At 53.0% G+C, this 25,215-nt stretch overlaps 1 protein-coding gene across 2 annotated transcripts in view; it reads right to left on the bottom strand.

The window, feature by feature from the left end:
- The window catches only part of MLLT6 (MLLT6, PHD finger containing), a 47,460-nt gene extending 22,563 nt beyond the window's left edge, over positions 1-24,897 (bottom strand). Inside the window, exons 1-8 of one of the 2 annotated variants that reach the window (XM_082331766.1) lie at positions 24,783-24,897; positions 21,211-21,290; positions 16,318-16,372; positions 14,651-14,760; positions 14,088-14,191; positions 13,281-13,374; positions 11,929-12,036; positions 1,784-1,882 (exon numbers count right to left, since the gene is read on the bottom strand). In XM_082331766.1, coding sequence (XP_082187892.1) covers positions 1,784-1,882; positions 11,929-12,036; positions 13,281-13,374; positions 14,088-14,191; positions 14,651-14,760; positions 16,318-16,372; positions 21,211-21,290; positions 24,783-24,891 — 759 coding nt within the window. In that variant the 5' untranslated portion in view covers positions 24,892-24,897. The remainder of the gene's footprint in view (positions 1-1,783; positions 1,883-11,928; positions 12,037-13,280; positions 13,375-14,087; positions 14,192-14,650; positions 14,761-16,317; positions 16,373-21,210; positions 21,291-24,782) is intronic. The other variant, XM_082331767.1, reaches the window with a different exon arrangement.
- Positions 24,898-25,215: the final 318 nt, after the last annotated feature.

The following is a 25,215-nucleotide window of genomic DNA, read 5'->3' as shown; positions in this document are numbered from 1 at the left end:
CACTCTCTGTTATGCGGATTAATAATAACTCCCTAGGGAAACACTAAAACCTTGTCACTCAAGTACAGCTACAGTAATTAGGATCTCCTGAATTTTAGCTTACAAAGAGTTGAAAGCTGCCTGTAAAACTGAATTGCACCCTTCCCTCCTTATTTATAAAGGTCTGGCAGGGCTTTGGAGGAGACAGTGGGTAATTGTCTAACAACTGCTCTAGCTGGCCAAGAGTCAGGTTTTGAGTTTCAGTTCAGCTTGAAAATAATCTTCTTAGGCCATCAGTTCCTGACAGCTCTGTTAACTGGGTGAATCTGCTGTTCCCAAAAGCCAGAACTGAGCTGCCCTAACATGAGCACAGGTAAACCAAGAGCGATTGCAGCTCAGAGGCTGGTCCTCCACGCTGTCCCGCTGTAACTTTCTGCTTCTCCCAGCCTGAGAACCATGAGACCAGCTTTGCCATTTCAGCTCTGACCTACATCTACTCCCTGCTTCCAGGCTTGGCCTCGCACAGAACATGGAAAATCCCCTTCAGTCCTAACCCAAAGCAACCCTGTGCTGACTGGCAGGAGCTTTCGCTCTTCCAGACTGCCCCTGCAGTGCTTGTCACATATGCAGACACTGCTAGCCTGTGAATTTTCATTTTCACAAGGCAGTCCTGCCACGTAAAGGACACCCAAGCCTTTCCAAGTAGCATTTCTGTGCACAAAAGGACATTCCTGGGACATGTTGTTTATTTGTTCTAGCAGGAGCTTGGCCCTAGTCCTACTCTCACTTACACCAGAACAGCCCTGCTAAGGAGCTGCATTCATTTACATCCCCACTACAGAGAGGAGAGCACAACTCCAAAGGTCCAGGCGCTGGAGCAACCTCGCTTGTTCCCTCACCCCGAACAACTGCAAACGTGGCCTTCACCTTGTTGCATGCAAGCTCGAGGCAAGTTCCTCTGCGTCTATTCTGCATTACTGGAGCTGGCACGAATGACAGAAAGCTCAGGGCCATCCTGATTTACAGCCAGGTGCAAGAGTCCACGTCAGCAGCACGATTTCAGCAGCAAACAGCAGAAATACCCTGACATCCCGACTGTGCCCCGCCAGCCCCGGGCACTGAGAGGACAAACCCACACCAGCGACATCTTCCCAGCAGGGAACCGGCCTCCCTCTACACCTCAGGAGCAAAGCAGGCCACCACGCTGTGCCCCTCTGCCTGAATTTCCCCAAAATGGAGGAACTAAATAGAAACCAACCTCCCATTGTCTCACACAGAAAAGCTACCTCTATTATGCACTCTAAAGATCTTATGTGCTTCTAAGATTGTCTGGGGTTTTTTTCCCCTCAGCTACATCAGTTTGTCTAATAAAGGATAACACCTCCTCCCAGAAGCCTTGCCTTGCTTATCCACCTGCCTGCGCTGTTTACAATGTGGCAGCAGAAAAGGCCAAAGCAGGGATATTTATCTATTCCGCGAGAGCTTCAAATCTGAACATCTGCTGCAAAACAGGCTGGCGCTTACAGCTCAATCACTTGGGAGTTTAGCTCCATGATTGTGTCGTCAGTGCTGACAGAAATCAAGACAGCTGCTGTGTTAAATTCCCAAGGTGGGCGTCGAGGTGGGGAGTCAGGCAGAGAGAGCGAGAACGTGATGAATCAGGAATCAAAATAAATGGACAAAAGCCCCTTCTCTGCTCTTCTGCCCCGTCCTCCCCACTTGCTAGGAAAGGCAGCGTCGAGGGTTCCCCCTGCCCTCCCTCCCCACCCTGCATTCACACGCTCGCATCCCGTGGGTTTGGTACCTTCTCTGCAGCGACGGGCACCGAGGATGGGGTAAGGCTGGTGGGAGACTCCGGACGTTTTTTGTGCTTCTGTTTAGGTCTTTCTTTGTCCTTCCGACTCTGCAAAAGAAATCAGAGAGTACTGGAAAGGCTAACTTTTCCTCTGCTGAGAATAGCAGTTGTAAGGGAAAAGAAAGGAGGGTGTGTAGGGGTGGGTTTACAACCATACATTCATATTCCTCTTTCCTTCTCCACCCATCCACACGAGCCCAGTATCCCTTCCCCCACATCCCAGCTTCTGGGTGGGTGCGTCCCACTATCTCTACCCCAGCTGCAGCCAACATCTGGAGCGCAGAATATCAACAGAAGCCCCCAAATCAGTTTATGGTAAGATGATAGGGAAGGACTTAACAAGCTCTGGCTGATTTCAAGAAACCTGAGCTTTCCTCTTGCGATTTCCCCAAAGGGGCTCTGTGCCCCCTTACCCTCGCGCTCTACCTTCTTCAAGGGTTTCTCAGATCCACCCTGTACAGACAACGGGAGAATCTTGATTTCAGCACGTTTGCACGTGCACAGGTAAAGAGATCGGTCAGTGGAGATCTCGGAGCCTTGGCTTGAACCCAACCTAGAGATCCCCCACATCTCCCCTCCCAACAGAGACAGCTGGTCTGGGTCCATCTCTGCTAACAGGAGACAGACTATTTAGTTTGATTTCTTCATCCTGTTTTTCCTCGCACTAAAACCCCAGAAAAATGGGATTCTGCAAATTGCAAAGCAAGGAAAAATCATGGCCTGAGAAACACTGAGTCCTGCCCGCCCTGATTTTGTATTCTCTTGAGGAACGGACTGTAACCGAGGAGGCTGTTCTTATATAGTGCTATCTGGATGTTCGTGCTAGAACCGAGATGGTTTCAGTGAAAGGACTGAAAGCGTAGGTCTGTGTGACCTCAAGCCAGAGGGGCCCGAGGACGCGCAGGCCAGCTGGCACACAGGGTGGGTGGACAGAGGAGCATGCTCCATCACACGCTCCTCCTTCCTCCCGGTCTTCCTCAGCTGCACGCTCCCATGGGAACACTCAGCTGACTCCAGGAGCTTTTCCGTGCTACTGATGTCAGCTAAAGATGCGGCCTTTACTGAAGCTGCAGAAACTTTTGGGCTGAGTTCCAAACTTCCCAGTGCGGTCACTGGTGTGTGGACCAGGAGACCTGCTGTCAGATAAGCACCTGCATGAGATGCAGGGATTAGAAAAATCCATCCTCTTGTCTCTGAGACTTTTTGTGGGAAAGGATGCCTATTCTGGTACAACTCCCTCACACGGGCGTTTTATTCCAGAAGCTGAAGTCCTCAGGCTGGACCAAAGGTGCGCTCAGAACAGAAGAGCGACATAGAAATTCATTGACTCTCCAGAAAGACGCCGACTGCTTCCGCGCGCAGGCAAAGCCCCGAGGCTACAGCGGCCAGCACGTGCCACAGGCGGGATGCTGTCAGGGGAAGATGCAATTGCAGCAAATACATGAGCTCCACTGTGTGTTTTTGGGAGGGAGAGAAGAGAGTGGAATAATTAGCTCAGGAAACAATACACTAAATGGGGAAAAAAAGGGGCTGGAGGAGGGAGAGGGCGGGAGCAAAAGGCTGGGGAAGGCAGGCATGAAGTGAAGCGGAGGTGAAGCAAAAGCGCTCCAAAAATCGGCACCTTCCAGCGTGGGTTTGGCTGAATTTTCAACGCACTCGAAAAGGAGGCCCACGCTGCAGCCACCAGCGACCCTGCCAGCGTCAGCCTGCCATGACGCCGCGGAAGCTTTCACCGGGATGAGCCGGTGAAAAAAGGAGGCAAATCCAGCCTAGAGCTTTGCTGCGCTTGCCGAGTGCCCAGCCAACGCTGCCAATACCCATCACTTTATCACAAGGCTCCCGGCGTTTGGCATATCTGTTAAAGCCTCTGTTCCTAGAGCTACAGCATTTTACCAGAATCTCCGTCTTCTTCCCTTTCTTTAACACACATTTCCAGCTTTGGCAGTGAACAAGGAAAGCTTGAAAATGTGATTTCTACAGACTAAGTGCCGAAAGACAAATTAAAATTAAATCTTCACTAAATCTCATAATGTTCGGGGCTTCTCATGCTATAAACTCTCAGTCTCATGGGTCTTCTAGGACAGAAGATGGGGAAACTGCAGCCCAGTTAGTCAGGCAGCTTGTCACAGACCACGGGCACATCAGTGTTCATTACTCCAGCAGCAGTAACAATTTGCACTCACTTAATAGCACACAGCAGAGAGTTTCAACGACCTGCAGAGAGGTTTTTAATATCTACATCTCATTTTCCAAATGGGGAAACCAGGGCACATGGGATGAGAGAACTTGCTAAGATTTCACAGAAAGTCATCCAAAAAATTCAGAACAAAAAGTCCGGGATCCCCAGCCCTGGACACACGCTCGCCTACTTGCAGATGCTGCCGGTGCCGCTCACGGAAGCCAGAAATGGGAAAGAGGAGCCAGATATCTCATTACAATACATTTTGCCAAATAACTGCACAAACCCTGGTCCTTAAACTTTCTGAATATCACTTTCTGAATATTCTGAAAGCTTATTCTCTCATTTTCAGACCCTGAATCCCAAATGCATTTCAATCATGAAGTTGCAACAGGAGGGAATAAGATACAACGCTGCGAACGCCAGCGAGACAGCACTGTAATGATTTAATTTCACGTATCGTGGTCAAGATGAGACAAGGCAGAGCCAAGCCATTTTGGCTAGTGACAATGAACCTACACACCTACATACACACACCTACACACGTGCACATGCGAGGGGAAAGGCAGAAATGTCCTGACTGTCACCACCGTGAACCAGAAAACCTCCCACAGTTTCATTGTGATGGCAACCATCAAACTCGCATCCTCCGGCTTCAAAATCCTGGCTGTCTCCTGTCTGAAACATCTCCCTTCGCCGTCGGCAGCGCAGAGGCTACAACAGCCAACTGAGCAGTCCCCTGGTTCTATGTAGGAGTGCGTACATATGTACATATTCAGCAGGAACCCAGCCTGCACAATAGGGACCAGATTTCTGGAATGCCTCGACTCCCATTTAGATGCTTGAATAAATGATCAGGTTTTCCAAAAAGCTAAACGCTGGATATTGAGCTCTTTTGAAGATCTGGCCCCGACTACATGTGCTCAGCAACTGCACTCAAAACTATTTAGAAAATCTGTCCCGCAGAGACCAGTCTCCGTGCTCTGCTCAAAGGACTGCACTGAAACCAGAACCACCGCAGCCTGAGGAAGAGCTCCACGGCACTTCTGCTGGGTGTCCCTGCACGCAGCCCCAGGCCGTGCCCGCAGGAGCACCTTGCTCCTCTGTCCTGCTGACCGAGCACTTCTCCCTCTCCCACACCGCCTCCTCTCCAGCCTCCTCTCCCACACCACCTCCTCTCCAGGCCCCTCTCCCACACCGCCTCCTCTGCAGCCTCCTCTGCAGCCTCCTCTGCAGCCTCCTCTCCAGCCTCCTCTCCCACACCGCCTCCTCTGCAGCCTCCTCTCCAGCCTCCTCTCCCACACCACCTCCTCTCCAGCCTCCTCTCCCACACCGCCTCCTCTGCAGCCTCCTCTCCAGCCTCCTCTCCAGCCTCCTCTCCCACACCACCTCCTCTCCAGCCTCCTCTCCTACATCGCCTCCTCTCCCACACCACCTCCTCTCCAGGCTCCTCTCCCGCCTCCTCTCCAGCCTCCTCTCCCACACCACCTCCTCTCCAGCCTCCTCTCCCACACCACCTCCTCTCCAGCCTCCTCTCCCACACCGCCTCCTCTCCAGCCTCCTCTCCTACATCGCCTCCTCTCCCACACCACCTCCTCTCCAGGCTCCTCTCCCGCCTCCTCTCCAGCCTCCTCTCCCACACCACCTCCTCTCCAGGCTCCTCTCCAGGCTCCTCTCCAGGCTCCTCTCCCACACCACCTCCTCTCCAGGCTCCTCTCCAGGCTCCTCTCCCACACCACCTCCTCTCCAGGCTCCTCTCCAGGCCCCTCTCCCACACCACCTCCTCTCCAGGCTCCTCTCCAGGCTCCTCTCCCACACCACCTCCTCTCCAGCCTCCTCTCCCACACCACCTCCTCTCCAGCCTCCTCTCCCACACCACCTCCTCTCCAGCCTCCTCTCCCACACCACCTCCTCTCCAGGCTCCTCTCCCACACCACCTCCTCTCCAGCCTCCTCTCCAGGCTCCTCTCCCACACCACCTCCTCTCCAGCCTCCTCTCCAGGCTCCTCTCCCACACCGGCTCCTCTCCATGCTCTCTGTGTCACTCCTGCTCGGGCAGAGCAGAACCCCCAGGACCGGGTACCCAGCAGCTCTCTGGGCTGCAGCCAGCAGCCCTAAAGCTTTGCAGAGCTGGGGTGCCCACTGCCTTTGCACACCCAGTAGCACCCATCTCCCACCTCCAGTTACTCTCTAATACTTTTGGGTACTCAGAAGGGCAACAGGATCTGACACCTTCAATACTACTGGAGAAATGCAGTGCCCTGTGTTAAATGGGCAGGACAATTAACTCCGTTACCCCACGGACATTTTGCAGAGGGGCCAGGCTGCCCCCAGACCAAGGCACTGGTGGGAAGGTTACTTCGGCTGCCCGCAGAGACCACGGCACCGAGACGGTCAGGGTGCTCAGTCACTCCTGGCTACCTTGCCTGTGTTGACAGGCCCTCAGACAACCCGGGGCGTTCCCCAGCTTGCACCCGCAGCTTTTAAACGTGTGGGTTCTCTCCAGGAACAGGAAGGCTCCAAATGCTTCCTGCAAGAGCCGCAGGGTGCAAAGGGAGGGGAGGGCAAGGGGACGGGGGAAGCAGCGCTCTGCCCTGCCTCTCAAGTGCCCTCTCCCCACCTCGTTTTCCTGCGTCCCTGGCACGCAGGCTCGCTCCTCTGCGAACCCTCCTTCCAGGAAACTTTGCAGACAACACAGCCACCGCCAACAGCCCAGCCTGCCCACGGAGACCTGCCTGGCTGTGCCATGAAGCAGGAGTCAGGGGAGGAGGAGGAGGAGGAGGGAGGGAGGATGCACTGCCAGAGCAGGAAACCTTTCAACACCCCCATCCCATCTTTGCAAGCAAAAGCCGAGCCCTACCTTGCAGCCGCTCGGTGCTCCCTGCGGCAGGCTGGCTGGCTGGGCGAGCTGCGGTCTGCAGGGAACGGGAACCTGCCCCCAGCAACAAACTTCATGGAAAACAAACTCTCCCCGTGCAGGACTGAGCAGCTGGGGCTTGGCATGTGGGCACGGAGCAGGCCAGGCCTGCGGCGGGGGGAGCGCGGCTGCATCGGGGGCGTGCCGGCGACACAATCTCCCTTCGAGCTCCCCAGCGCAGGAGGAACCAAGCAGGATCTCTCGCTGCCAAAAAGGGTTGTGCACAGCTCCTCTTGCTCCCCCCACCGCCGTCTCCCCTTCCCCGAGCCCCCTCTTCTAATCTGCTGGACACCAGCAATTGGATCATTAAAAGTAGATTGAGCAGGGGAAGGAGGGAGGGAAGAGCTGGGAAGAGCCAAGCGGGCTCTGCTGCTCCCTCCCTCTTTCCCAGGCTCTCTGAACTCCCTCACCCGCAGGAGGAGGCCTGGCTCTGGGCTGCAGCCATGGCAGCCGCAGCGAGGAGGAAGGCAGCACCGGGCAGAGGGACACCAAGCCCCTGCCTGCAACCTCACACCAGGGGATTTCACGGGTCTGCCTGCAGACACGCCGAGCGCACGAGAGGTTTTACACAAGGACTCACGGCCAGCCCTCGCCGGGCTTTGCGTGCTCGCAATTATTGCTGCACCCCCTGCTAATGGAAGGATTTGCTGGGGGCGGTTAAACACCCATATAACAAGAGGTCACAGAAAGCCGGTCAAGGATGCTATAAAACAAGGCTACTACAGCTAGATCAAAGTAGATTTAGATTCAGTACTCCTTCCCAAAAAAACTGTGCTGGTCTCGCAGGCAGCTGCCTGCATCTCACTTGAAAAAAACGTCCACTTTGCCCTTTGGTGCCTGGGTGGACACAAAACTCCAAGAGGCAGACCCCCGTCACCAACTCGATGCAAACACAAAGCCCCTCACAGACCCACCGGGTTGAGATTTCAGCCCAGTACAACTTCTCCAGTGTGCTAAATCTGCCAGGCCGGGTCCTTGGCTCCTTTCCTCCACTGGCATCGGGTCTAGACAGACAGGCAATGGCAGCGGGGAGGCAGGCTCTGCCATGCATCTGCTCAGACGCCGCGGGACCGGGCGCTCGTGCACTGCTCTGGCTGGTGCTAAAGGGATAAGGGGGGCAGGACAGAGACAGTGCCTGTACCCCCAAAAAGTGCCCCCCGCCGTGGCTAGGGAAGCGGTTCAGGAGCTAAAGGTGCGTTATGATTGCGGAGAACTGGCTCCATACCCAGACCGGAGGAACAACTGCAGGTGGGCTTATTTGCTCCGAGCGCCTGCCTCTCTTTCCTATGGCACTGGGCAGGGACCGTTCCTCTCATAACAATGTCCCATATCCACATTAAAAGTTCCCTGATTTTGCTTATGGGTTCCAGGTGTTCACTAAGAATAACACTGGACGAGTGTCTCCCTCCATGGGGTATACGCCTAAAAACGTCGTAGCGCGCGTGCTCCCGTCTGCTCCTGGTGTGACAAATTTCATTCCACGGAACATGGTAATTTTTTTCTGCGCGTTTCAAGCAGACAATATAGGTGACAGAACATCTGTACTTCATTCAACCCCTGTGCGTCATCCAGCATTTTCTTGGTATTTAGCTATTGTTTTCTTTCTTTCTTTCTTCTTTCTTTTTTTTAAAAACAAACAAACCCTGCAAAGGCTCCCACAGGGTAGAGCACACACATTGCAATACCAACCCCAAAGAAATAAGTGGGGCTGGTTTTGCTAAGGCCTGGTATGTTCCGAGGAAAACCCAAAGCTTGGAGCTTTCCCGTTTTCAGGACAGCACAGAAGGAAATGCTTGGGCTGGTATCATTTGTGCCTGCAAGAGGCGGGGGCTGCCGACGCTGGCTTGCAGCCCCACATCACAATTGTCCCTTGTTCCGCAGAGAACAAGACTCTTCACAAATGCTGAACTGTTTTACAGCAGGGCTTAGGAGTCCAAATCCCGAGTGTCTGCTGTCTTACTGAAGCCACTGGGTTAAATCCTGTGCCCCTCACTTAGTCATTAACTCAGCCCGAGTTCTCCTCCGTAAAGCCTAAGCAAACAGGCACAGCCCTGCGCTGGGAGGGAGCCGTCAGGCACGGAGCTCCTGGAGCAGAGAGCCACGAGCACCTGCAGCCCGGGGACTCGGGCGCTCCGGTCTGCCGCTGAGCCACCAGCTCCCCTGCAACGCCTCCCGCTCCGGGAGGACGGGACCAGCCGGCTGCACAGCTGGACAGGCTCAAGAAAAAGCTGTTCTACTTCAGGTCAGCACAGCAGCACGTCCAGTTCCCCTGAAACACGCGCAATTAGATCATGCACTGCTAGTCACGTACTCCAAAACCATGTGGGAACTAACGGCTCACCCCCCTCTTCGGGTACCCCTTCGAAAGGTCTCTGTTCCCACACCGCCTCACACCCAGTCCTTCCCCCCTGCACCCCAGAACCGCTCCCAGACCTGTAAAGTGCCCGACCCCCCTGGAAGCCAAGGGTGCCTCCCTTACCCTGCCCATCTCGGCTGCTCTGCACACCCTGTCCCCCTTTCCGTGCTGACTCCCCCTCGCTAAGTGGAAGGAGCGGGTTTTGCACGTGGGCTGTGGCCCCGCCAAGCGCTGCCGGCCCTGGAAGGGGCCTCCATCGGATCCGCTGCTCGCAAACCCGACGAGCCATCAGGAGGGGAGAGCGGCGAGGCAGCAGCGAGACGGAGTCTCTGCACCTTTGCGAGGAACCCAGAGGCTAACAATAGTGGCAAGCGCCGCTGAGAAGCCTATAAATAAATCCATATTCCTCCCGTTTTCGCTCTCCCCCTGGCGCTGACCTGCTTTCCAACCAAAGCCGGGAAGCAGCACCTCCCCTGCTCCTACCTGCCAGGCACGTGATTGCGCTCCCACCCCCGCCACCAGAAGCCGTGCAAATATAGAAACCCTCGTACGGTCCCCAGCCTTGGACTGGCCCGGTCTGTCCGTTATAATTACCGCTGAGCTCTCCAAAGCCGCCGTCAATCACCCCGATCCTGCCCTCTCTCCCACCCCCTCTGCCTGCTTGTTGCCTAAAAATAGCGCGTTCCAGCGCAGCCCTTCACCTTGTGCCAAGCGCTCGCTCCCCGTCCGTGGCACAGATGCTCCTTCTCCCTCCCTCCCGCCTCCTCCTCCTCCTCCTCCTCTCCTCGCAGCAGCTGAACACACAAGAGGAGCAAACACTCCCCATACGCTTCAGCCTCCTCGGCAGCAGGAAAGCTCCTGACTCGGCGTCGGCAGCGGGGCAGGCGCCACTTCGCAAGCGAGGTTTGCCTTGTTTGCCCATGTATCAGGTACGGTTTGGGCAAGCTTCCCAAACACGTAATGGACATGGTGGGCAGCGTTTCAAGCTGGATGTTGCGGGATAACCTCTGTAAATAAAGAAGGAGATGGCTTTCCTGCCCACAGAATTTATGGACTCTCAGCTGGGCATCCCAGGAGGGCGTCAGTCAGTATTAACGGATGGCCGCGCTGCTTTTGAAAGCCTGGATGCCCTTGTCCCCTGGAGAGACTGGGCTGAGATCCATCAGACTTCGGCCACATAACCCACCCGAGCGTCATCGGGCTGTTTCTGGATGTGGGTCACTATCATTACCATTCAAAATCATTTACGCATTGTGAGGATGCCTACTGCAACAAGACAAAAACAAACAAAAAAGAAGTAAACAGCCAGACAGCTATGGCAGGACTTAAAAGATTCACACTGCAATTTGCAGGGGTATCACCAATTGTGTTTATACAACAAGGTAAATTTGGCTTTTGACTATAGTGGAATATATCCAGAGGTTGCTTGGTAGAGTAATTCTGGATTTCTGCTAACAAAACCGAGGATATGGCCCATAAAGTATTAAAAACCATCTGACCATACCGCCAGCATCCCCGTGTAAGTTATTTCTGCTTCACGTCCTACCCCGCTGCTTCGGACAGACGGGGTGCAAAGGAGGGCGGCAGGCTACGTTGTGGATTCTTGATATTGCAAAAGCTGTATCCAGGGGTAGGGAAGATTTCTTATTCTGCTGCCACTCGCCTTAGAACCTGAATCCTCCAAAAACCGCGGGTCCTGCCTTTTAGGGCTATTTACTGGTATAAATAACAAATACCCCACAAGCCTCTGGCCCCCTCATTTCTTCTGCTACAGACCCTTCCACACGGGAACCTCCACCCCGTCAGAACCCAGGCGTCTGCTGGGATTCTGCCTTACACATTCACTGCTGCTTTTCCTTGAAATATGAGCATTTGTCACGTGAGTCAGTTGGTTAATTATGAACCTTGGTGTGCTGTTAACATGTCCTGTAACACCGCAGCAGTTTTGATGAGTATGTCTTAACCAGCAGAGTTAAATAACTAACTATTGTACCAGTCAGACCTGGCATGCGATGTTCTTCTAAATAATTGTTTAATGAAGATAAACTATTTCCACGGGTAGACTTGAGGCACGCGGAATCCCTGTGACTGCCTTATCTAACTAACAAAATACTACCTAGTTTATACTAATTATTGTTCTTGCCTACAATTAACCTGCTGGCCACGACACAGATCGGTATCTTTTTGTCCTTTAAAACTTGGACTCTGGGATCTGAGAGCAACGACCTCCAATTTTCTGTTCTCCAGCTGCTGCACTTAAAACCACAGCCCAAATGACTTCCACACAGATCAACTCGGTAGCCAGAAGCCATAGCACGATGCCATCCTCAAAGTGGACTTGCCCGGCGACAGACAGGGGAAGGCTGCGCGTTTCAGAGGCGTGTTCTGCCAGGACCGCCGGCATCATCGGAACGTGCAAACTGGGCCTCGCGTTCCCCGTGGCTGTGCTGCTCTACTTGCATACACATTTCTAGAGGCCTGTTTCAAAAGGCAGCCGCTCTTCAGATCTCTGACCGCGAAACTCTGTAGAGAGTCAGGGCTCGTCTGAGGAGCCATCGGTGCTCTCGGCACACTCTTCCCCTTCTCGCCTCCATCCCACACGCCTGCGCCGCTCTGGATCGACAAACTCTGTGCGGATCTTACCTTCTTTGGCCTTTCGTGGTGGGATACATGCTTCTCTTGAGCAGGGGACGTGGATCGACTCCTTCGTCCAGCAATGAAGGAGCTACCTCCAGAGTGACGTGAGGTCTTCTGAGGTAAGCGGGGAAGGGGAGTAGGCGGTGGAGAACAGGAGCAAAAAGAGAGAGCGAGGAAACTGTTATAGAGCCCAGCTTCCACCGCTACCGTGAGCAAAGTTACGGTAAATGGCTTGTCTACCCCATGCAGGACCAAACTCTTTTTGTACCAGATGCCCAGCCTGGTTCCTAAGACGGGGACCCAGTGGATACCCTACTAGGGGCTTACAAACAGCAGGTAGATCCGACTCCCCAGAGCTTTGGTTCTCGGTGGCCCATGCACGCTGACACTTTTAAGAAGAAAGGCACGGCTGCTAAGAGACCATTCTGTAAGCAACGAGATAAATGGTAGCAGCAGCGTTGCTCAGAGAAGCCAGTCCTCCTGAGCGGCAGCGTCCAGCTTTCCGTCTTGAGTGGGGCGTGGGGGCGTGCGTGGAAGGATGATGCCCTGTTCGCAGACTCCAGGCGCTAGCAGAAGTCCTGCTATCTATCTCAGCATCAGTGAACTCGATCCAGAGCTACACTCGTGTCAGATACCGAGGGTACCTGAAGGGCAGGGAAGGTGTCCTCGGGTTTGACTTTGAGGGGATGCTCAAGACATCAGTCACTGTGTGTGACAGCACTGATAAGCAGGAAGGAAAGTGGGAAAGGCCAGCAACAAAGGAGCCACTGAGACATAAAGCTGTAGGGAGAGGATCAAGTTTCCTTTTTGCTGGAGGGGGGAGAGCAGGTGTCTACTAATTATGCAGACCAGCAAAAGGGTTCCTCTCTTTCCTCTTGGTACTGTAATTAATAGGGGGAAGTCCTTTGCCCCAGATATCCCTCCAACAGTGAATGACTCCATGTCTCCTCCGGGCCGTCTCTGTCCTCAGGCAGAAGTTCTGGCTGTTCTGCGTTACACCCTCCTGCCCAGGGTGCCTGAGCTAAACCCCCAGCTCCCTGGAGCATCAAACATCATGCCTGCTCTCCTTTCTTGGGACTTCTCTTCCAGCCATAGTGGGTCAGGGAAGCCAAAACAGATGGGAAGAATTCAACCCCTAGTTCTGAAAATGGGTTTAAAGATGCTATAGAAATGCAAAATATAATTTAATCTTTATTCCTAAGTGACTCCGACTGAACGGCTGAGAAGGGAAGCAGGCTGCAGACCTTGTTTCTGTGTTCTTGGCATTTCTTACTGCTCTGAGCACAGATACAATCTAGGATGAAGACGATGCCTTACATGTGACAAAAACACTCCATCGCGGGGATGAAGAAACTCACCATTTTATTGAAGTGGTACTTGCAGTAGCCACAATATTTGACATTGTCGACTTCTAGGACTTCCTCTTCACATAAAAGGCCAGCCATCTGGGCACTGAAATACATGCAATTAGGAGGAGGATAAAGCAAATTGTACAACCAGATCACATATCCCATCAAAGGGCAAAGAATAGCTCAGGATACTCAGGCAGGGTCTTGAAGTCTCCTCTTCTGCTTGGCAAATGCTATGCAAGGAGGGGGAAAAAAGTTCAGACTACTTTTAATTCATATTAAGATCTTCAAAATTGTCGGTACTTTTCTACCAGACTGTCTTGCAAGTTTTGTTTTTCTTGAGGGAGGCCTGGGAGACCAGTAACGATTCCAACGAAAGACATATCATGAGCAAGGAATCCGTGTAAAGCTGGGAATCTCCCTGTTCTGCTGATAGGCAATGCTGTTTTCAGGCTGCCAGGGTACATGAGGATACCAGCCCTTAAAATCACATCATCTAGATGATACTCTTGCATGTGGTCTGCTGGAGAAGGAACATTCCTGGCTTGTGACTCATCTCATCTCTTCTTGGATTCCACACAGTCTTAGGGAAATCCCCAGCCTTCGTTCTCAGCAGGGAAGGCTCACTGCTGAAACCTCAGCCTTCCTGGGGAAGTTCCCCTCACAAACTGATCAAGGACGAGATACCCCTCGCACAAAATAAAGCCAGGGTGATTAGCCCAACTCCCCACACCACCCATCTGGTGCGGCCTCAAAGCCATAGCAGCAAAGCCAAAAGCCGGGGCTACTCTTGGGGCGATGCTGTGGGGAACTCACCAGGTGACGTGGAAAGCTTGCCGGCAGCCGTGGCGGTTACAGGCCATGCATGCTCCAGAGGCTGCTTTGCTCTCCCTGCCCTGCTCTTCACAGATGTAGCAGGTCTGGAAAAAAAAAAAGAAAGGAAAAGTGCTCACTCACAGAGGCAGAGAAAGTGTCTGCTCCACTCTCACTGGTCACCAGGAGGCAAAGCCTTCAAGAACTCCTAACTCTGTGCCTTCTGTGACAACAGCTCGGGGTTATTTCTCAGTGGCATGCGCAAAACTCGCGCGTTTTCTTTTTCCCCCCCAAATAACAACTGTGTCGGATCAAAATGTGGAGTAACCAACACGCAACTCCAAGGCGGAGATTGCTCAAGTTGCAAGGAGTTGGGGACGAGAGAAATGGAGGAACAAAAAGTTATTTGCAGGAATGGGGATTTTCTTTGTTCGTTATTTTTAAAGGAATCTGAGTACCTGGAAATTAAAATAAATTGGACAGGAGAAGTGGCAGAATAAGATGACCCCAAAAAGGCAAGGCGGGGCTACTTGCCTTGGGGCAGCAGGAGAAAGAGCTGGCCTTACCTTGTTGAAGCGGTCGTGGGGGACATACTGCAGGACAATCGGCTCCATGGTGAGGACGTTGGCAAACTGCACCTCTGGGATGTACAAAGCACAGACGACATGGGCCCACCCTGGGGAAGCGCACAAGAGAGAGAGCGGAGGTTCAGTGGGGCAACCCAGAAGAGTCTTAAACTCAGACAGGGCTGCAGACAAGCATGGGAGGGCGAGAAGGAAGGGAGCCAACGTAAGTTAGATGTTAGATTTGAAATACTGCTTGTTGTAACTTGGTTAGGAATAAAACCCTTTGTGGATGAAAGCTAGACAGATACCACCTCTAGATTAAATAAGAAAGCAGAGATTTCTCTGGGAAAAGAAATGTGCAGCGCTCATCGTTCTTAAAAGCAGCCTCTCAGGACTTGGGACCCAGAGTTGAAGACCTAACCAAACCCAGGAAAAGCATCCAAGCAGTAAATGATGCTGAAGGGACAGGTTTGACGTGTAGTCCCATGCCGCTGGAAACAAAGCTCCCTTTATTGGCTGTTATCAATGGCTAAAGGCGGCTCTTTTTCAGCAAGCCAAGTTAGATTAAAATCTAAATCCACCAAGACACTTCCCAAATCAGATCTGTAAGTTGAAATTCCATCTGGTCAGGAGAGAACTGAGAAAGTTTGAAGGTCAGGAGCCTTTGGGGGCTGACCCATACCGGTACGGCTACTGCACTGGAAGGATTTAGCTAGAATTGGAATGGATTCACCTGGGCAGGCAGAAACAAACTCCGTGATTACAGAACCATACAGCACTGTCAGTACTTGGGCTGTGTAATTCTGTACAGTGACATGGTCGTGCCTGTCTACACAGACCTGACCAAACCACGTAACAACATGTTCGGAAGAAGACGCTATGTTGTTATAAGACAATCCCCCAACACGATACTTGTGCTATTGCACTAAGGCTCTTGGCACTTATGACCAGCTCTAGCAGATGCTTCTACAAAATATCCTGGACTTAGGGCTCCTTCTCTAAGTATGGGATCTATCGGAATAAAGACCTCCTTGCCTAATTTAACTCTTTGTGTATTAAGGTAAGTGGCAGGTAGGTAGAGGAGCATTTCTGAAAAATAAGGTTTGGAGAAAAATTAAGTTTGATCTACACAGCCAGCAGCATGAATAGCTACAGGCTCTGACAACTGAAATCAGACCCCACAGTGCTTCACCGCACCAGAGCCTGAGAAGCATCACTGATGAGCAGACAAGTCCTGCAGAGAAAAACAGCTTTACTGCGTCCCGGTCCCTGCTCCGGGATGGGGACTCAGGGCTGAGGCTCTGATAACCTGAGGATCACACCACTGCTGTGCAAGCGTGCAGCAAATAACTCTGCGGCTTCCACATTTCTGTAAACGATGCCAGATCGCGCACCGATTCCTGCGAGGTTAAACCAAGAAGCTGCACATTTCAGGGGCTGTGCTTCGGTGCCAGCCAGAGGTCAGGCAGGGAAAGGCCTTCTCACCGCGGAGGCTTCAGAAAGTGAAGTTTTGTAAGAAAAAGGCAGAGTGTTTTCATTCCTCTGCAGCCTCCAGCCTTCCCTTTCTGGTGACATAGGCTCAGAAATTAATTATTTTGTGCCCGGGACAGCTGCCGAGTCCCCGGAGGCTCCGCACGACGAACCCGGCTCTGCGCAGAGGTACTCACCTCCGTTGTCGGTCCGCTTCAGCGCTCCATCTTTGTGGGGACACAGTTCACATCTCTTGAAATTAAGCAGAAACAACAAGTTTAATCTAACTCCCAGAGGCGCGGGGCCAGAAAAGAGATGATTCATTTACAGCATGGTTATGAAAGATGGGGCTGCTTTCAAAGAGGGGAAGTGGAAGAAGGGCTGAGAGCGGTTTGGGTGCAAAAAGATACTCTGACACAGCTCGATATCGTCCTGTCTGACGGGGAGGTATTTAAAGCGTCAGCCCAAGAGCCACGGGGCTACAAGCGAACCTTGACTTTCACGGGGCTTTTTAAAAAAAAAGTTTTAGTCTTTGCGGTTGGGGAGTAAAACTGAAAACCATGACTCAGAGAGCAGAAGGCAAATAAAGAGAAGCCATTATCTATCTTTGCCTCTTTCCTTCCTTCCTTCTCTCTTTCTCTTGCGATATTTTTTCCAGTCTCATGAGAGGTGGGTGAGGCTGTCGTGACATTTTTGCCGACGGGGTGTGGGGGGCCATGGCGAGCCCGGCCCCAGTGGCTGGGACTGGTGGGTGGGCACCCTGCTTGCCCCCCAAAGCTGGCCCCGGGGAGGGCTGAGGTGGGACGGGGAGGGCGTGAGGGGAGCGGCGGCACCGGAGAGTCCTCGCCATCCATGAGGGTGGAGGAAGCTCCTTCAGCGCTGCCATGCTGGGTGGGGGGCTGCAGGCCCGCCGCCACGACAGGCCGCGAGGGACGGGAGCGACTCTGCGCCCCTCTCCATGCCCGGTCACTAATGGCTGCTTTTGGGGAAGACCGTGAGGGGGACGGGAAGGGTCCAGCCAGGCAGGATGGCGAGAGCCAGGGAAACCCAGCGCCACGGCCCTCGGCGCCATTCCTCGCCTTGCGGCCGACAGCGAGGCCCTGCGCTCGTTTTTCCTCCCTCCCTAATTTCAGCCCTGCCAGGCCGACATGGGCCTCCACGTCGGCTGATCACTATACGAGGGCTCTCCCCCGGCCGTGACGCCCTTTCGAAGCGTTGGTGGGAGGCGAGGCGGTTTTGGGGCGCGCTGCCACGCATGGGGGAACACGCTCCTGGCCCCGAGGGCTCCTCCCAGGCTGAGCCACCCGAAAACGGTCGTTGTCTTCTCACAGCATCACTCAGGGAACATTTCTATGTGCTTTTTGTTTTGTTTGACCTAAAAAAAGGCCCCAAAACCTGCAAGGTGCAACTCTTTTCCTTCCCTAGCGGAAACGTCTGATTTGTTAAAAAACAAAACAAAACAAAACAAAAAAAACCCTGTTTTTCTGTGAAAAAAAAAAAAAAAAAGTGCTTCATCAGAAAGTTTTGAAATGAGGTGCCTGGTGTGGAAGCGAGATGGCGGGCTGGGCCGCTATGAGTGTGCGGGACCCGGCGCTCTCGCCTGCCTGCGCTTCCCTGTGATCGCTCGGCTCCGGCGAGCGGAACGGGGCAGGTGCTCCACGCCCCAAAAAACACCAACGTATTGAGCAATAACTGGCCGCGAGCAAAAGCCTCTGCCACCGAGTAGTCCCCGAGGACCTTCCACAAAGATGGTTTTCCTCAAGCAAGCTCAAGATTTCCTCTGATGAAGTTTTACCTCCTGGACAGACGGGCACAATAAATAGGATTGCAACGCTATGGGCAGCAGGGAGGCTCACCCCGATCCTCCAACGCTTTTATGGGAGTCAAGTGTGGAGGGCTGCCAAACAGGCACCTTTGGCAAGCACGAAATCCCTGTGATAACGTATAAATAAGAGACGAGGGGACAAAGACGGGTGCCGTCGTCGGCAGCCCGTCCCGCTTTGCCGGCAACTTAGTTTGAAATATGGATGGATGACCACAGGAGGTGTTCCTCACCGCTCCTGCTTAGGTCCGGGCTGCCAGAGGGCTGGAGAGCTGCTCTCACAATTACTATGGAAAGCCCGGCAGAGCCAAGACAGAAAAAGAACTGGGTTAACTGAGACACTGTAATAAGAAATTTGCACTTGAAAAGGCCCCTCCGCTCTTCCCTCCACCCCTCAGATCAAAGCGGCTCTCCCACCACGCGATTAGCAAAGCTCTGATTGTAACAAGAGGGGTTAACAGCTCCATCGGCCCCACACAAGACTTTTAATAGCCCTGCCTCGAAATGACAGCTAAAGCCTGCACATGATCCCTCACATGAGTGCCCTCTGGCCATTGCAGCTCACCGGGCTTCCCAGACAATTTGATTACAAAGTGGATGGGCTTTCGGTTGCTTACTGTAAGCACAACAGCGTCCACAGCATCCTTTAGGGACCCGAGCATCTGAGGAGGGGTTATGGGCAGGGATTAGCGGTACCTCTTCCTTTTAGTCAACCTGCATAGGCCAAGGCAGTCTCCGGGGTTTTTAGTTCAACTCTGGGAAAAGAGCAGAGCTTGGCTGATTTAAACCGGGTTGTGATGGGTAAGGCTGGAGCTCCTGACCCCCTGGGGCTCCTAACTCCGGGATCCCCCACCAAGTGGCTGCGCTTGCCTGAAGTCGGGGCTCCCGAGCTCTCTTTCCAGAGCTGAAGAGGGGATGGAGTCCATCCCTCCAAAGCAGAGATACAGAAAGCAGGAGGCCGATGTTTTAAAAAAAATCAGAGGAGTGCGATATTCTCCATGCCTCCGTATCTCATTTTGAAAGCAAAAGTATCAATATTTAGCCGATAAATACGTTTGTTATGGACAAAACTTGTAAACTGCTTTAAGATTCTTCTATGAAGGCAGATGTGGGAAGAAAAGCATTGTTGTTTTTCAAAGGAGTTTGCCACACAGTCATTACGAAAGAAATACGAATATCAATTCACCCTGCTGCTGTTGTCAGTGCATTTAGCGCTCAAGTAGCAGCATCCCTCGGTCAAGATCCAGGGCCTGCAGGCGGATGATGCCCCTTTTACAGCAAGGCAGGCACAGAGAGGGGCAGGGAAAGCCAAGGGCAGCGGGCGAACCGCACCCTCCAGCCTCGCTGGACCACGGAGCACGAATTCAAAGTGGTTTAGTAACAGGGGCAGGCACAGATCTCAGAAGACCTGACTCATTTCCCTTACTCTGATCATGCTGTTCTCTACATCAAAGAACTAGATTCTTTTTAAGTATTTACCCATCTGCGTGTCTGTTGCTATGACTGCTGGTGTTTAACTGAAAAGGTGAGGGATTTAGATAGGAAATCATCCCCAGCTCTGCTTAGGAAGGGAGATTATCGCTCTTCAGTTATTAGAGTAGCGGGGCTGAATGCCGCAGGACTGAATGGCATGACTGAAGCCCACCACGCGTTGTCCAACAGATTTCACTGAGGAGGAGTTAAATCAGGAGCCACCTGCGGGGGTATTGTTTTCTTGATACCTCGGAGGCAGTTTCAAGTGTATAATACGCAAGCGAAAAGCTACGGTCCTCGCAACGAGCACAGGTGAGGAGGACTTGTGTGTACATGCATTACTACAGCTTACACTGAATCGTAGCTAATGCTGAAGAGCTTCTCTCTGCCTACACGGCTGGGAGAGCGGGGGGAAGGAGGCCCATGAAATCCCAATTCCTTTCTTTGCTATGAAACTATCTGCAGGATGTAAACCCATTCAAAGACACATTTGATCTCCTTTACTGCAGCGCACATAAAAGCAGCATCTCACAACGGGAAAAGAGCTCAGGTCTGAAGGTCTGGTCTTGTTTACACTCCCACTTCCAATGAGGAATGAGTTAATGCGATGTAGAAAGCATGGTACGGATACCTAATTCCCCCATTCACTCATCTTCGCCAAGTTCTTCGCCCATCTGTGAAACAGATTAAACTTTTGTACTGCAGCAAGCAGAGAGCCCAGCTGAGATGGAGCACGCTATTTGCTCAGGCCTGCACAGATCCCCAGATTCAGAGGTCACCTCCATCAGCTTCGCTAGGTGTGTACTTCAGAAAAGATTTGGCTAAACCAGTTCAGAAGGCAGTGCAGGCATTAATAAACATCGTTTGTGCTGACTGAGGCCTTCTGTAGTTAAGGAAAGCCAAAGTTTAATTTAAATCCATCTTTAAGGAAGCGAAGGGGGGAAGCTATCTTGGATTTACGGTACGGCAAAAGCAGCATCCATGGCCTAACTTACAGGTTCGTTAGGTCTGCGCCCTGGCAGCCGGTCGGCGCAGCCGTGTCCGATCAGGGCGCACAGGGGAAGTTACTGCCGAGTAGCCCGCGTGCTATAAACTCGCAGCCCAGTTTACTGCGCAAACAACTTTGCCACATCGGCAGACCTAAGGGGCAGTCCTGGCCTGATTGCTTCCACTTTCCTGCCTCACCGGGAAATGCCAGAATTAATTAAGAACATTTGTAAAGTGTTCTGTACTGCTGAATTGCTGCTTAAGACAGAAACTAAGCCCTGATCCAGCTTCCCGTCATTTTCTCTGCTGTTTCACAAACTCAGAAGAGTTTATGCAGGAGACTGCTGCTGCGAGAGAGGAATGCCAATCCATCCCGTCAGTCGGTGTGATAACTCTGACAGCACAGCAGCATCGCAGGTGATGCCAGCTCCCCTCCGCTCCAAAGCTTCCTGGGGAGCCGAATAGAAAAAGCAGCAGGAAAACCACCTTTCAGAAGAATGCCATTATTTTTTAGAAGACTGAGGTCTCTAGACTCCAAAATTTTGTCACTGATAACTTGCTTAAAAGCATCTCTGGCAGCATTTTCATCAAGATGGCTAATGGCGTTGTATGAAACTGTTTGATGCGATTATGCCTATTGTATAAACAAGATAGAGCAGGTTACAGGTGGAGCGGGGATTACAACCACCGTAGTGCTGAAATGCCGGGCTCTGTCACCTTTGCCAGGGGACCACACTGCTTCCAGCAGAGACACAAAGGGCATCGAACCACCCTATTTCGTGTAAGGGCAAGCGCGCTTCGTACTCACCACCCTGGCGGCTCGCTCTTGAGATTCACATTTCCGACAGAACCAGGGTCCGGTAGGAACCTGGACAATTCCATAGCAAGCTGGAAGAAAAGCAAAGAGAGTTCATTAAACCATCTTGAAATCAACTGTTTAATTTCTCAGGTGCATATAAAAGTTTGCCAGAGCTGTTATCAGTCAGAGATAGGTGACAAACCCCAAAATTACATCTACGTAGCATTTTATTCCCCTTTCTAGTTTCCATATCCAGCAACACCAGACAGCCTTTTGCAAGAGGTCCAGTCTTCCACATCTATTCAAGTTTTCAAAGAAGCTCATGCCCAGTATGAAAAATTCCTATGAAAATCTGGCCTAAGTGGGAGTGAAGTGCTTCATAAACTGTGTCTAATTCTGGTCCAGCAAACACAAACAGGGCAATTCCTTACCCCTTAACTTTTCAAGTGCCACTAGTGATCTAAATATAAAATTATGGAATGGGTGGCTGTGAAGCATCTTAACCATAATTAGGACTAAGATAAAATCCCAGCGTCATGAAGGAAATCACCTCGGTGAGAACTCAGACAGACACCAAGCGAAACTCCCATTGACCCTGCACGCCCTCAAGTCTGAGCCAGATCCAGCGGCAGCCTTTCGCACCGTGCTTCCGAGACCGCTGAATTCAGGCTTTTCAGGACTGCTCCTGGGGACAGGTTCTGCGTTAACACAAATCTCCAGCTGACAACCCAACAAAATTGGTGTTCTTATCCGGCTATACCATGCGTCCCTCTTGCTTTCTACATCACTGCTGATGCTCTCAGGGTCCCCCTCCGCAAGCTGCAGCTCCCGCTTCTTCAAAATCAGCTCCCTTCTCTGATGGGGCAATGCTGCTTGAAGACCGTTCACCTTCTTTGGTGACCTTCTCCCTCTAACCATCCAAGGATGGTCTTTGTGAGTCCCAAAGGAAGCGTTTCTCACCCCGAAAGGGCTCTTAGCCATCACACACGTGGGTTTAAAGCAACAGAGGCTGGTAAAGATAGCGGGAAGAAGTAAGGCTACGCATCTCAGATGAGGGTATAGGAGTCTCCTGGGAAAGAACAAATTCTGTCTTCCTTATTCCACCTTCAAACGCGAGCTGGCGGTTGGAATGGAATCCCAGTCGCTCGAGACATTTGAAACTAGGTTGGACAAAGCATCTGAAAATATCCTGCTGGAAGCAACGCTGTGATGTTCCCTGGGGGACGGGCCAGACACGGCCCGCAAGAGGTCCCCTCCATCTCTCTAACGTCTCTTGTCCCACATCAGCCAGGAAAACGAACGCGATTGTAGAGTTAAACAGAAAGAGCTGAGTGCAAGATGAGCCAAGGCATACGCGGAAGAAAATAGAAACGACATGAAAGCACTGACGGAGGAGCCTGCCTTGGGTCCATCTTTAGCTGTGGGCTTAGGGCCAAAAGCAAGCACTCAGCTGGAGCCAGCGCGAGCTTCTGTGCCCGCTGCTTCAAAAAGGAAGAAAACAAGGAAGAAAACAAGGAACAATGCAGAACATAAGTAAGGCAGAGTTGAAAACACGATTTCTAAATGTTCTTAACTATCTTGTCAGAGGCTTCCCTTCCAATCAGATGGTTTTGTTACCATTTTTAATTTTTTCCTGGAAAGATAAGATTTCTAACCATTGTCAGAGAAATGCTAGGTATTTTTAAGAAACAGCCCTAAAGTGTAGCTATAATGTAAGTTTAAAAAAAACACAGGGTTCTTTATTTAACTGTACAATCATTTCAAAAGGTAACTTTGGTTTTGTGGATATTCAAGCAGCACAAAGAGATACCAAACCCAGTGTGCGATTGCACGGAATGAGACTAGATGACCCAGATGATCCCCTACAGCGGTTTGTTTCTATTTAAGAAATAAAAGCCTACCAAAACACCACACTACTGCTAGGTTTATGAGCAGGCTTTAAAAAGAGGGTTGAAGAACATCCACTACACACTGCTACGCTCCTTAGGAATTATTATATCCTGAAGGACTCTTACAAGACCTAAATAGACAGTTGCGTTTTCCAAACAAGCGGTGCCCTCTCCGAGACTTTTCTAAGACGATCCAGCCGTACCAAAACGAGCTTCCCACACAGCAAACACATCCAGCCTCTGTACCTGTGCGGGCCTAAAAACAGGCACCGTAAAAGAATAAAAGCATCGCACATTTGCAACCGTTCTTGCCCGTTTGCAACCGTTCTTGCCCGTTTGCAACCGTTCTTGCCAGCAAACAAAAGTGTTTATATTAATCTTGGGAGCGGGCGTAAGGATGCCAACGCCCTTTATCTCCCTCCAAAAAAGAAAGCGATGAAGAAACCTCTTCTCTAGCATGCGGTTTGATAAATAACGGGAGGAATGGAAGACTGACACCAGCGAAATGAAAACAGAAAGAAGCGCCCTTCCAGCGAGACCCTCGTCCCGCCGCGTCACTCAGAGGCACCCTGGAGAGGCTGCCTGATGACAGGAGACACCCGAGCATCGCCTCGCCTCCGAGCGAAGAGAAATCCCCTGCCAGCTTCACTTCCCCATTTCACCTCCCCTTCGGTCACCTGGTTGCGAGCGACTTCTTACCCGAGCCGTGAGCGCGGATACGCCAAACGTACGAAAAGCAAAAGGAAGGCCGCCCGCCGGCCCCGCAGCCTGACGGGGGGCAGAGGCAGAGCGGGACCCGTCCGCAGCTGGAGCCGGGCAGCGAGGCGCCGCGGGAGCGGTTGTACAGGAGGAGGCTGGAGATGTGCTGGTAGATGGATAGGATAATAATAGATGGGAAAACAGACATGCCAGATGAGACCAGAAACCTTCGCGTTATTCAAAACAAACCGACCAGGATAATCACCGTGCCTTTCTGCTGGATTCGAACGAAAGCAAATACATCTTTTTTTTAATTTTTTTTTGTTGTTGTTCGGAGACCTGAGGACAAACTTTCCAGTCCGGTACCCTGTGTTAGGGGCGTGCTCCGAGTCATTTAAAATGCAAATAGCCCCTCTCTGCGGGAGGAGAAGGGCTGCCTCCCTGCCTGCCCTTGGCGGCGGCAGCTCCGGGCCCCCCCGGGGGTTACCCGGGGCCATGCGCGGCAGCGGGCCCAGCCCAGGGCACCGGACCCCGGGGGCGGCTGCGGCCCGGCCCTCCCGGCCCGGGGCTCGGCAGCCCGCCCTTCCCGGGCCACCGGGGCCGGGGGGGGGGGACACAGACCCCCAGCTCCAGCTCCGCCGCCCCGGGCGATCCCCCCGCCCTCCGCGGAAGGAAGCCCCGCCGGGCTGCCGGTAACGAGCACCCCCAGCCCCGGGAGGTGCCTGCCCCCCCCCCCCGGGGCGCAGCTGATGGCCAACTCCGCTCCCCCCCCCCGCCGCCGCCACCCCGCGCTCCCCCCCCGCCTCCTCCGCCGAGCCAGGCCAGCGGCGACACCGTTATTTTGAACAATAGGGATAAAACAAAGCCCCCCCCCCCCCCCCCCCCGCCGCCCCCGCAACCCCCCCCCCGGCCTCCCCGGGGCGCCCGGCGGGGGAGGCGGCGGCGGCTCGGCGCTGCCCCGGTGCCGGCGGCGGGGCCGGGCCGGTGTCTTACCTTGGTGCACCGCCACATTGCAGCCGTGCCCGTCGCAGTACACCAGCGGGTTCTCCGCCCAGCCCCGCTCATCAGAACAGACACAGCAGCCTCCCACCATCTCCTTCATACTTCCATGAGGGTTTCCTTCCCCCCCCGCCTCCCTCTACGCACACACTCCTCCCTCCTCCCTCCCTCCCTCCCTCCCTCCTCCTCCTCCTCCTCCTCCTCCTCCTCCTCCTCCTCCTCCTCCTCTCCTCCCGCTGCTCCCCCCCCCCGCTCGCAGCCTGCCTTTCACACGGCCGCCCCAGGAGGGGCGCGGGGTGCCCGACCCCCGCAGGCGGCGGCGCGGAGCCGGGCGGTGCTCGGGGAGGGGGGGCGACGGGACCCGGGGGCGGCCGCGCCTCCGCCCCCCGCTCGCCCCGCGCCCATGCACACACGCACGGACACACGC

Source organism: Platalea leucorodia (assembly GCF_965183815.1).
Source record: "Platalea leucorodia genome assembly, chromosome: 22".
In the NCBI taxonomy this organism is placed as follows: domain Eukaryota; kingdom Metazoa; phylum Chordata; class Aves; order Pelecaniformes; family Threskiornithidae; genus Platalea; species Platalea leucorodia.
Note: the sequence above shows the minus strand (reverse complement) of the source record. Positions and strands in the feature narration are given on the sequence as shown.